Source organism: Lithobates pipiens, unplaced genomic scaffold (assembly GCF_037356315.1).
Source record: "Lithobates pipiens isolate NorthernLeopardFrog02 unplaced genomic scaffold, aLitPip1_a1.2 Scaffold_19, whole genome shotgun sequence".
Taxonomy (NCBI): Eukaryota; Metazoa; Chordata; class Amphibia; order Anura; family Ranidae; genus Lithobates; species Lithobates pipiens.
In genome coordinates, this window is record NW_027507764.1 from 554,652,379 (window position 1) to 554,665,730 (window position 13,352).

The 13,352-nt window shown below is 42.4% G+C and overlaps 1 protein-coding gene across 2 annotated transcripts in view; it reads right to left on the reverse strand.

Annotated features, from left to right (window-relative positions):
* Positions 1-400: 400 nt before the first annotated feature.
* The window catches only part of TMEM65 (transmembrane protein 65), a 189,925-nt gene continuing 176,973 nt past the window's right edge, over positions 401-13,352 (reverse strand). For both annotated transcript variants that reach the window (XM_077493305.1, XM_077493306.1), the window contains one exon: positions 401-6,607. In XM_077493305.1, coding sequence (XP_077349431.1) covers positions 6,506-6,607 — 102 coding nt within the window. In that variant the 3' untranslated portion in view covers positions 401-6,505. The remainder of the gene's footprint in view (positions 6,608-13,352) is intronic.

A 13,352-nucleotide genomic window follows, 5' to 3' on the forward strand; every position in this document is an offset into this window, starting at 1 on the left:
TTCATAGGCAGAGCTTCGTCCTGTGTCTCTCCTCGACGATCAACGGATGCCGGCAGTTATCAATTGACTGGCACCGGTTGATTGGCATCTGCTGTGACTAATCACAGAACAAGCAAAGCACCAGTGGTGTGCGTGCGCATCCCTGATGCGGAAGGCAGAATCACATGCAATATATATATATATATATATATATATATATATATATATATATATATATATATATATATATATATATATATATATATATATATATATATAATGATTCTGCACAGAACGGCCTTCCTGTACAGTAAATCTGCTATAGGGTGGTGGGCAAGTGAATATACATAATAAATAAATACACAAGGGGATACACTATGGTTTTAGGTTCCCTTTAAATAAAACACAAAGACAAACACAGTGCAAGTACAAGGTAAATTCCGTTTTATTTTCTCAGGACAACTGTTCATATATACATTTAATAAAAACAAGAAAGGAGTCAGTTTAACAAAAGAAAAACATTCCCCCGACCAACAAGACAGAATTGCTGAACACACAGAACTTTGCTGTATTGAGGCTGTGTAGATCATAAGAAGTCCTCTAAAGCACATACTGTCACACTGATAGGATGGTGAGGACTCTGGGAAGACGTCAGTTATACCAGTTAGATGTTTAGACTATGGTGGAATATATTTCTATATAAGGCAATCTTCAACTACTCTTAAGGTAATCCCTTCTGCTAGGATTAGAGGAGTACATTCAGGTGATGGATGGTTGCCCAAGTGCTATCCTTTCTGTGAAGGAAGTTGTGATCTAGCATTGTTGAGTGGCAGGGCTTATTTCTAAGTCAGAAAATTTGAGGCTTAAATAATCTGGATTCATTGCACAGGTTGGGGGTCCTGAACACATTGGGTGGTTTTAATGTTTTATCAGGAACTATGTTGACAAGCTTTCTTTAAGGATGAATGTAAAACAGACATCTCTAATGGCGATAGAGAATCCAAGAACATTTTAGATTAAAATGTGTCAACCACCATTTTTTTATTTTTTTTTTACCTGTGTGGCTACAATAAAATCCAGCATGGCCTGATGATTGCTGGTCTTAGCATGCCCGGTCAACTTGAGGCCCTTTCTTTGAGTGTCAGTATCCACCCACACCAATGGAGTTCCAAATTCCAGGTGTTTAGCCTCGTATGCCCTGCATATATCCTGCTGCCCATTACTGTAATCGGGACCCTTCTTCTCAAACCCCACCTGTGTAGTGATGTATGTCAATTACAGTGAAGGCAGTGGGACGTAAACATCTTGGATTCTTGGGATTTTTTTTTTTTTTACCTGTGTGGCTACAATATAATCCAGCATGGCCTGATGATTGCTGGTCTTAGCATGCCCGGTCAACTTGAGGCCCTTTCTTCGAGTATCAGTATCCACCCACACCTATTAAAATATAAACTTTGAACATATCCGAAAAAAAGAACAATAAATCCCCCCATGGACTGTCAAATCTAGGTCTTCCCTCCTCCAAGCTGCTCCCAGGGAACCATTAACCATAATAAAAATGAGGCAGCTTCTTTGGACACACCAATGGGGTTCCAAATTCCAAGTGTTTAGCTTTGTATGCCCTGCATATATCCTGCTGCCCATTACTGTAATCAGGACCCTTCTTTTCAAACCCCGCCTGTGTAGTGATGTATGTCAATTACAGTGAAGGGCAGTGGGACGTAAACATCTTGGATTCTTGTGACGTCTGGTTGATGTTTTAAGACATGCAAGATATTTCCCATGGGTCCACCCAGTTTTTAGAACGGCCCTGTTTGCTCCAATGCAATATCATCATTCCAGGCTGATGCCAGCTGTGGTAGAGGTCACAACAGAGGTTCTGGGCAAGAAATGAATATAAAGATTTTAGGGGGCTCCCATAACAGGCCATGGTAGCAGAGGAGTGTAGGGCAGCCAACATCAGGCATCTTATTATCCCCTGCAGTACAGTGTGCATTTTAATTTGCCCAGTCCAATCAATATACAGGTTCAATTTACTTTTGTTCCCTGTAGAGGCTGTGCTAACATTTCACTTAAAAAAATAAATAAATCAACAAAACGTAGTTAGACCGGGGTTAGTCACCAAAGTGTTCTTCATTACAGGGCACCAATTAGGATTCTTCAACTGGTGGCAGTACATAGCATCTTGGCTTTTTATTTTTTTAGCCCTCTCTCTGAGTTTTTTTTATTTTTTGTTTATTTTTTGTTTATTTGCTTAAAGAAAACTAGTCACAATTGATCTTATGCAAGAATCGGAATATTCCATTGTAAAGTGTTAGTAAACCGCTGTTTCTTTTAAATCCTGCAAGGCAATGTCATAATGTGCATACTAGCACATTATGTGAAACCTACCTTAGAACGAAGCCCTCCAGCAGCGCAATGTCACCGCTGAAGGCGCTTCTATCTTCACCCATCTCCCGTCCAGCATGAATGCGGGAGCCGCTGTTCATGGCACAGGACTCTGAAACAACGACACGATGTGCTGTTCCTTCAGACCACATGCGCCAATAACATTAACGGCTGCATCAAAAGTAAATATCTCCAAAACAAGGCACGTTTAGGAGATATTTACTGTACCTATAAGTCTTAATATAGGCTGAACTATAGTTAAAATTCATTGATGGGAGTTTACTCTCACTTTAAATACTCTTCCTTAGAAAAGATTTATATTTCTCCGATTTAGATCTGCTTACTTCGTCTGATATTTTTAGCTTGCGTGCCAGGGAACGTGTCGCCTGAAGTCTAACAATTATTGCCTTGTCAACTGCTCGATTTCCCACACTGTCTTTCAGCTCCTGAGTAGGGATAACAGAGTGATTTCGGTAAAATTAATTAACTGTAAAATGACCAATAGTATGGAAATTAGATTCTAGCAATAGGTCACTGCTTAGATGGCATTTACTTAAAAAAAATAAAAAAAAATCTACCTTTAAGAAAACTTTGCTTTGTAAGCCGCGGGATGCCCCCTATGCCACCCCTAATCAGTGAAGGGCCATCCTCCCTCGGCTTCCTGTGTATACATGCTTAGTGGGTTATAATTAGTGTTTGGCATAGTGTGTTAGAGAGGCGGGAGATCATATTGATCAGTCAGTGTTTTTGGTGGTCCTTGCGACCAAAAAATAAATCTGTGATTTGTGTGTTTCGTACAGGTGATTAGCTTGTGACATGGGTAGATATTTTTTCTTTTTCCAACAAAATATTGCCTAAGCAGCTCAATGTTGCGTAAATAAGAGGTCAAATTTAACTGAATTATTTTGACCAAAATCACTCTATTTATCCCAGCTATTAAGTGTATAGAACTGCAGTCCTGTTATTTTGGCATTCTTATGCACTCTCAAGAGTTGGGAGGAAGTGAAGATTTGCTATGTTATTGGAAAAATGTCTATTGTGCCTAATGCAGTCCCCTTAAAAATGTACGTTTGGTGTGAAATTCCTTCTGAAAAAGTGCCCCTTCTGGTATGTAAGTGTACCTACAGCCTAATAGCTGTATATCTGTATATCTGTAGTGTGAGATCTCAGGTACTGCTGTTTAGGATTGCCTATAGTGAGATTTGGGGATGTCGCTTCTATGCTTCTCACCTCTTTGCTGGAGGCTGTGATATAAGGAAGGAAAGTCCTGCCTTTATCAAGATGGCCGCCTCCACACAAGCACAGTGCAGAACAAGGCATGGTAAGTCAGCAATGGGAAAAGATCAGCTGCAAAGGGACCACAATACTGCCTCCCAGGCTTTTTATGGGGACAGCTTCCACAGTTTAGTTCTTCTTTAAAGCTGGCCATAGACAGTATAATCTTGGATGGTTCAGGAGCAACTGGCCGAGATTCAAACCATGTATGGGAAGGCTTAATGTACCCAAGTGGACTGATCAACTTGGTTACAACCAGTATTACTGATTTTTACATGCGATTATCACTAGTGGATGTTGTAGCCACTAGCAATGGACACTGTCTTCTCTCAACAGGGACAGTTCCCCCCACCGGTAGAACAGAATGGCTCAGCAAGAGGGATTCCCTTGTCAACACTGTGTTAATGGGGGAATTTCTTTCCTGCTTCATCTATGGCTGGACTAAAATTGAATATTCTAGTTCTTGCATTAGCCAACTCCGGACCAGTTCTCTTTCAGGTATGGGTGCCTTTTAAATCATATAGTAAACGTCTAAATGGGCTGTGACTGAATTTTTATTGGCTATAAAGCACGGGAAATTGCTTCCAATATCCATTTAAACACTTTCTTTCACAATATAAAATTATCTACCAGATACCTATATGCTATTACTATACCTTCATATTAAACATCTACCTATAAACTTGTGCTGTCATAAAAGCAAACATTTGTCATTTTTTAACATCAAAATAAATACATAATCTTTTTCATTTTATCCCCTGAAAAAATGAAAATAAAAAAACAAAAAACAGGTAAATATTTTAAACTGGAAAACAGTTGAACTTTGTAGTTTCTCTCCAAAAACTAAGGCATGAACATAATAACATTGCAAAGCAGATCAAGTCCCGCTTAAAGGGGATTTACAAACATAGCCAATAATTTGGTTTTGGGTGGTGGGTAATATTGACCCCGGGGGACCATGATATTAGTAGGATTCAAAGAAGGAAATTGAGAAAAATGTCAAACAAGGAAGTTAGGACTGTCTAAAAACTGCCGTCAGTAATCTTTGCAAGGGTATGTGCCCCAAAAATAGACATTTTGGATTTGGGTGGAATCAGACACACCGTGTTATCCATGGATTATGCTTGATGCAATATTTCCTTTGAGCCTCAAACGAAGTTCCAGTCTTAAAGCGGAGTGAATGAGTTTAGAACATGTAATTCCCCTTTAAAAAATGGGATAGGCAGAGCTGGGACCTCAAATGCTAAAGCTTAGAGACCCTGTTACCTTGCCCACCCCATGACCACTTTTATAGTTACCTCGCCAGTGCTGCTGCCCCTTCTTAGCTATTAAAACATCTTATGAAGCTTAGATGCAGAATTTACTGGCTTCCAATCGGGCTTGCTCAACCTTGCTGAAACTGACTATCAACCCCATCGTCATATATGAGAAATTAGCTTCAGCGTGTCTGCGCCAAAGCCACTGCTCACTGGCGCATTTCTCTAGGACTATGCCTGTGGAAGGGTGAAACGTGTCTGAGGACGTGGCTTGGGAGAAGAAACACTAAAGCTGATTTCTCATAAATGATTGGGTTGATAGCCAGTTTGCAGCTCCTTACCTTCTCTGGCCATCATTTTGGAGCATATACACTTTCGGTGCATCAAAGATTAAAAAAAAAAAAAAAAAAAATGTAGTGCTAGGAGTCCACTGATCTGGATACAAAACATCCTCCACCCAAAAACAAATTGTGACTTTTTGTTGGCGTTCTCCTTTAAGCCATGCTGGAGCTAGAGTGAATGCAAGAACATTTAAAACATGCAAAGAGAAAAAAGGATGAGTCTTATTAAAAGGAAGCCACTGATATTCAATAGAATTATGGAAGCAATAGGAAAATTAAAGGCTGAGGTCTAAACTACGCAAGAGATTTTAATTGCACTCGTAATTGCATTTCGCAGCAATGTATTAACTGCTTGACCTGCAGCACCCTGATATGAATCGGATGCAAAGGAGGAAACTGAGCAAAATGTCAATCTCCTGTCCTTGGAGCTTAAAAATCTCCTGGGTAGTTTTACTGAATGTCCACCCACAACTAAAATCACCTCTAAAAGGCAGCTCTCATGGGCTGAATTGGCGGCTAGTTTGTTATCTATCAGGGGCTCCAGTAGCAGGACCGTACTTCTGACATTCCTCCTAAACCTTCTGTAAGTCTGACTACACTGTCCATACTAAAAAGGAGAATAAAGAATAAATCCAAGGAAAGGATTTTTGTTTTTTTAGATCCCTTGAATAGGCTGCAGAGGTTGGGAGGAGCTGGGAACTCCAATCCGGCTGCCAGAGCCCCCAAGAGACAAAAGATAGTAGGCTGGTCCAACCCACAAGGATCTGCCCAAAACTGGGATACATTTTGACTTAATTATTATGATTATTTTTGCTTGGTTTTAATACATAATTTTGCGTTGTATAAAAAGTAAAAGTTGAGCGCAGGCATGGGGAATCTAAAACCCTCCAGTTAAGGATAATTGTTAAGTTAGTTATTAAGGACTACTACGCCCCCCCCCCCCCCCCCCCAACCCATGTTGGTGTCACAGAGAGCAAATTTTAACTCCAGTTTCTAGAAGGGTCCTGAAACAAGAGGACCTGATGCTAGGTAAGTTCCGACTACTTCCCAGTGCTGGGAAACCTTCAGAGAAACAGAAGACGTGCATCGAGTCTGCCAGTTGTGCGCTGTAGAAAACTCGGATAAGAGTACATGAAGGAGTCGGGGATCATGCTGCGTGGAGTTTTGTTCCCAGGTACAAATCGTAGTATTTTTTCCTCTCCGACGGCGGTAGATGTGGTGGTTGCAGACTCTGCTCAGCTACAGTATTACAGGAATACAAAAAGGTCATTTCTTCTTCTTCTCGGTTTTCTCCTCGTCCTCCGCTTTGAAGAAGAACAAGGGGAACATTCCTAAAATGCAGCCGATGGCCACGCCTATTGCTTTACCCTGCGGGTAGACACAAAGAACACATTACATAATAGTTGTATTGGGGTTAATTTAAAGGTCAGTTGTACTTTGTTAAAAAAAAAAATAAAAAAAAGAAGTGCGGATACATTGAGAGTACAGTGAAAAGTTACGTGGTTTATGTGTGACTTCAGATAGCAGTAGTCCTCACTCTATGTCGCAGCTAAATTTTTCTAGATCAGTTAAAAAACAATTCTAATGGTTAGTTGGGGCAAATCAACAATTGTTTTCAACTGCAGGGACGAGAAAAATTTAAAAAGAACAGGGTGGACATTTTTTTCCTCAAAGTAGTAATGGTGAATATTTTTGCTCCATTCACTGCGACATCAAATGTTAAAAGGAAACTTTTTTTTTATGTACTTTTGATCATGTCATCGAATGTACTGATGATACATTTTCCTATGATGTTCTTATGAACGTTCATTTAGAAATCTGCTAGTGTACGGCCAACCATTTGGGAAAGATCTTATCTGGACTCTTGCTGTGTCTATGGCACAGGAAACAAAGGGAAATTTCTCAGATGGGACACAGATAGCACAACATAAAACCTTGCAGATCTTAAACAGCATGGATGGAGGAATCGGCACTGCTGACTACTGTATTTAGGGGGCCCGTTCACACCAGGGAGGCGCTGTGCCCATCCATTCTGAACGGGCTGAATCACACTGGTCCACGCCAAAAGTAGCGCCATGCACTACTTTAAAAAATGTACTGCAACTGGATCATGTGGCACTTCTGTACCGTGCAATCCCGTGCAGGCAATGCCCTGCGTTTGGGGTGCCATTAACTTAACATTGACACCCGTTGCAGATTACAACTGCAGTGAGTTTTGAATGTGGTGCGAGAAACTAGCACTGAACATTTGTTTCTGGCACAGCGTTCTGATGTGAATGGGCAGTGCCCAGAGCTGCTTAAATACATAAACAGCGGTTGCATCCGATTGGAAGCAGTCACTTTCGGCTGACAATTTTCCACCCAGCTTCTTACATTTTTGTTGAGTCTGCTGGTGCCACCCATAACTACAAGGCCACCCACAGCTTAAATTTTGGCTACTAGAGCTGGAATCGGATGGAATTCGAGCCCTATATGAGCAGATTTAACCATTCCCTACACTATTCAAACTAAAAAGGTTTTGGCTTTAACCACTTCCTGCCTGCCATATAGCAGAATGACGGCCGGAAAGTGGCGGTATTATCCAGACTTATATGACCACCAGCAGGATAAGCTGCGGGGGGCATGCAGCATGGTAATCGGTGGTGTGGTGTGTCAGTCAGTCTCCGATCCTGGTAAATAGCCTATGACCAGGTGATCAGCTGTGTCCAATCACAGATCGTCACATGGTAACCAGGAAGTGCCATTGACAAGGCGAGAGTAGAGAAGAGCCGATCGTCTGCTCTCCTGACAGGGGGGAGTCTGTGCTGATAATCAGTGCATTGATTATCAGTGCAGGCCCATTGAGGGTGCCCACTAGAGACCACCAGGGATGCCAATCAGTGCTCTTTAGAAAAGTCAATCTGTGGCCATCAGTGATGCCTGTCAGTGTCTTCTAATCAGTCCCGCCCATGAGTGCCCATCAGTGTCAACTATGAGTGCCCATCAGTGCCACCTATCAGTGCTGCCTATAAGTGCCTCATAATCAATGCCCATCAGTGAAACACTTACGTACTTATTTACAAACAGAAACAAAGAAAAACTTTTTTTTTTTTAGTTTATTTATTTTTTTAAATTTGTAGTGCAAAAAATAAAAAACCAAGTGGCGATCGAATACCACCAAAATAAAGCTCCATTTGTGGGAACAAAATTCTAAAAATGTCCTATGGGTACAGTGTTGCATGACCATGCAATTGTCATTCCAAATGTGACAGCGCTGAAACCTAAAAATTGGCCTGGGCAGGAAAGGGGTGAAAGTGCCCTGTATTGAAGTGGTTAAATAAACTTTAAATTCAAACAGCATTATGAAATTTCATTGTCATTTTGCAATATAAATATCTTCCAGGGGCAATGAATAAAAAACAAAACCCAAAAAACTGGCGTTTCCCCATGTAACCGAGTGGCTTGGCATGTTTCCTGGCAATATGGGTGTTTTAGGACTCATTGGAGGTTGTTCTATGGGGCCATGTTGCGATCACAGACAATGCACACGACAGTGCGGCAAATATAGGGTTGAATCAGGCGGTGAGGTGGTGACATTTCCCCTCCTCACCTCCTGTCAAACAGCTGAAAAGCATTCCAAGCACAGATCGTTTTTCAGAGGAGTGGTAGTACCTGAATGAGCCCTAACATTGTCGTCAGCCAGACAGATGTTGACTGGTAGATCTATAGTAAGATAATGTCCTTGTACATGTCCACCATCAAACTACAAGGTTTTTATTACATTAACACATACAGTGATAAATTATTATTTACATGGAGAAGATCTTTCATGTGTGTATCTAAAAGCATTAAAAAGTACAATTTGGATCCATGACAAATATGGTTTCCAGCTCTCTCTTAGATCTTACACCTCTTTTAATAACACCTTAATAAACCAAGCTTAATTTTATACTAAAGATTGGTTTCAACCACTCCCTGCTGCAGGATTACACAGAAAATGCAGGGTGGAGTGACACCACGGAGGTGTAAAGGGTTGGGGTGCCCCAGCAAGTATCAACCTGAAATTAGTAACCGGTCTTAGGTAGACCTGCCCGCCACTGACAGGTCATTAAACTTTTGGGACCCAAGCTTTCAGTAAAAGGGACAGCATTAGAAGATGTAAACAGAGGTCCTGGTTGTATCTGGACTATGGAATTATAAAAATCAGAATCAAGGAAGCCTGAACTCTTTCTGACTTTTGCACAGCTGGGGATTTTTCTGGATATCATAGACCAGTCAATGAATTAAAGTAAAAGTCCATCCAAAGCTCATTTGGCTGTACTGCTCCTGCGAATCACAGGAGTGTAGTTCGTTTTGCACTCCAGTGACCCGATTTCAGCAGACAGCGGGCTGAAGTCCGCTGACGTCACAGAGCCTTTCCAGGCTGGGGAAAGGATGCGACCACAGTCGGGATCCGCCCACCTGGACTGGCTAAGCCTCTCAGCAAGCTGCTCCCACCCCCTCCACAGCCAAGCGCTCCAGTGAGCATGGGGGTGCAGAGCAGAGAGCTGGTGACTGACAGACACCAGCTCTCTGCTCAGGAAGCTCTGAGAAATGAGTGAGCAGTGGTGTTAGATCGCTCGGTTCTCAGCCTTAAAGCCAGCAGGGGACAGATGCTGTATCCACCTTGGTAAGTATAATTCTTAAAAAAAATTCCTGTACTTCGATTTGAATTTATTGGGGTGGGGTGACAAATAACATCAATGGAATTACATTGGTTTACACCACAAAGTAACTCTAATCAAAAGTCTCTTATACTTCAAAAAGTTTTTTTTTTTTAGGCGATATGTTAGGATGCACTCACACCAGCACTTGGGCTGGTTCCTTTGTGTAGTGTGGGTTCCAAGTGGTCCCGGGCACAGTTCACTTGCGATCCAGTTCAGTTTGCTGCAGTATGAGTGAACTCTCTCAGTTTTCTATAGAGAGAGTACAGCATATGCTGCTTGCTTGAAGACAATTTCTCTCTAATTGAAACTTTGTTTGGAGTCCTACAGAGCAAGAGGGAAGAAAGAGACTGTGTTTTTCCTCTGAACCCTCTGCTGTGTGTATATTCTGATCTTCAGCTATCCATATTGTGTTAACAGCAGGCTTTTTTCAGCAAAGCAGTCAAAGTTAGTCGGGTAAACATACAAAGAGAAGTTTTGAATTCCATCTGCTGGCTAGAATTAGTCCATACACCTAAAAATGTAACTTCACCCTACAGCGGGGGTTCTGCTTTATGCTTCCCTTTCCTCTTCTAATTGTTTTGTCTTAGGTACCCACTTCCACCTTTGGTCAGATCGCCATGTGAAACCCCAAAAAGTTCTCGCCCATCTGCAACCTTCTGGGAAACATCACAGGTCCCAGGAGGCTGCAGGACCATTCACAAAGCACAGCGAGGATCGCACATGCACAGCAGGCAGCCAGCTGTGAAGTCGCATGACATAACAGATGGCTGCTCACAGTAAACAAACTGGTGCCAACGACCCAAAGACTAGTGAAAAAGCGGTTCATGTGAGCATGGCACGGCCCTTGGACAGGTAAGTGTCCTTTCATAAAAAGTCAGCAGCTACAGAATTTGTAGCTGCTGGATTTTTTTTTGTAAAAAGGCTAAAGAACCACTTTGATGGCCAAAAGTATATGGACACCCCACTTTACATGAGTCCCTGGTATTTCCAGCGAGAGGTCGTGTTAATGCTACAGAATACAAATGCATTTTAGACAAGCGTGGCGCTCTAACCTTGTACAGAGAAAATAGGCGCATAGTATTAGACACTTCAGATACAATAAATAGATAAGGAATGGCTAAAAGGATGGGATGAAGTCCAAGGCTCAGAGGAACAGTGGGTAAAGTCCAAAGTTTAGGGCAGGGGTCTCTAAACTTTCTAAATAAAGGGCCAGTTTACTTAAGTGACTTAAGGGGGCCAGACTGTGGCCATCGGGAGTATAAAAGGTCCCGAAATCAGTGGGAATAAACAATGCCCCATCTTTGGAGTCAGTGTGAGGAATCCTGCCCCATCATTGGTGTCATTAAGCCCCATTGCTAGTGTCATTGGTAGAAATTGTGTCCCGTAGTTGGTGTAATTTCGAGGAATTATGTCTCATCCTTCGTGTCAGTGGGATGAATTGTGCCTCATCATTGGTGTCAGTGGGTCAAATTATGTCCCACTGTTGGTATCAATGTTTGAAAATAGTGCCCCAAGGGCCAGATCAAAGCAAGTAAAGGACCACAGTTTGGAGACCACTGGTTTAGGGGAACCATAATAAAAGGGCTAAGATCACTGCCCAGTGGCTGGTACTGGAGGGCTCGAGAAAGGAGCGCGCTGGCCGGGTCCTTTTATTGCACATGCTCAGAAACGTGTTGCACCCTCTCCCAGTGACGTCACCATGCTGACTGTGCAGTCCACAGAGCGCTCCAGCCCTTGCTTCCTGTCACAGATGGGTCTTGGCCACCCACAACAGCAGGCTTCACATCTGCTTCCCTTCAGTACCAACCACCGGACAGTGGTGTACCCCCATGAGGACTTCCACACCGATGAGCCTTCCAGCTTTCCATCACACATGAGTGGCTGTGTAGTGGGTTCCCTCCAGCTCCTACCACTGTGCAGTGGTGACCCTCCATGGGGACTTTTACACTGATGAGCCTCTTAGTCTCCTATCACATGTGACTTGCTCTACTTTTGATATTTATTAAATGTTATTACAGTCCACACTAAGAGGCGATTCTCTAGTTTCTTTTGTTCCTTATTTCAAACCTTGTAGATCATTTTCTGTACATTTGGACCCCTGTTTACAAAGCCAGCTCCATAAAGACATGGTTTGAGGAGTTTGGTGTGGGGGAACTTGAGTGGCCTTCCCCCTTAACCCTGATGATACCTTTGGAATGAACTAAAATATTGACTGTGAGCTAGATGATCTCATCCAACATCAGCGCCTGACCCCACAAATGGTTTTGGCTGAATGGGCACAAACTTGCACACACGTTCTTCAAAAAACTTGTGGTATGGCCTTCCCAGAAGGGTGGAGGCTGATATATTTGCAAAGGCGGGATCGGTTGAGTATGCATATATTTATGATATACCCATAAAATAATGATATACAGCATGTGTATTTTAACTACAACATACAAAGCCATACAAACACTGTCCCCAGTTACATCACCAACCTCACCTTGTCATATCGCCCAAATCGTTAATTTCAATTCTCTCAATACCTCCTTCCCTCCAGCCCCCCCCGTCACCTCCTCCCCTGCTCGCCTCCAAGACTTCTCTGTAGCCTCTCCCATCCTTTGGAACTCCCTACCCCCAATCTGTCTGGTTACCTCCTAATCTGTCTTTAGGCGATCCTTAAAAAAACTGATTTATTCAGAGAAGCCCAACTCCACCTAAAAAATGTACATCGACCGTCTCCATCAGCCAACCCCCATGGCTACTACCTTTTGTACCACCTCCCCTTCCCATTAAGATTGTAAGCTGCATGAGCAGGGCCCGCCTAATGTTACTATATTAAACTGTATTGTAATTGTACAGTCCCCTTTTATATTGTAAAGTTCTGTGCAAACTGTTGGCACTATATAAATCCCGTTAAATAAAAATGTTATTTGTTCAGAACTCCGGGACACAAATATTTATATCCCTATGTTCCGTCCTGGATAATTATACCACTGGCACCAACAATACCCATGAGCCTCTAGCTCCACTTGCTCTGTCATCCTGTTGCTGTGTCCTCATGTCCCAGGACACAACACTAATGTGCTGTCATTGCAGCTTCCTCTGTGAATCCCAGTGCTGTAAATTAGGGCTCAAAGTCTTGAGCTACTAGCCAGGCCTTAAGGGTTACTCGCCACCAGTTTCCCCACCCAACCCCAACCATGACCCTCCCTTAAACACGCCCCCAAAAATGATCTCATGGAAAGAAACTTAAATGTTTTATGCAAAATTAAGTTACAAAAATAAATATTAACCCTTTAACGTTCCTCAAGAGTTAGCGTGACTCATAATGTGCGCTACCAAACAGTGGAGCAGAACGTTAAAGGGTTAACAACAACTTTATCAGTGCCCCTCAGCACAGCCTCACCAGTGCCCGTTAATACAGTGTGACCAGTCCCCATCAGTGC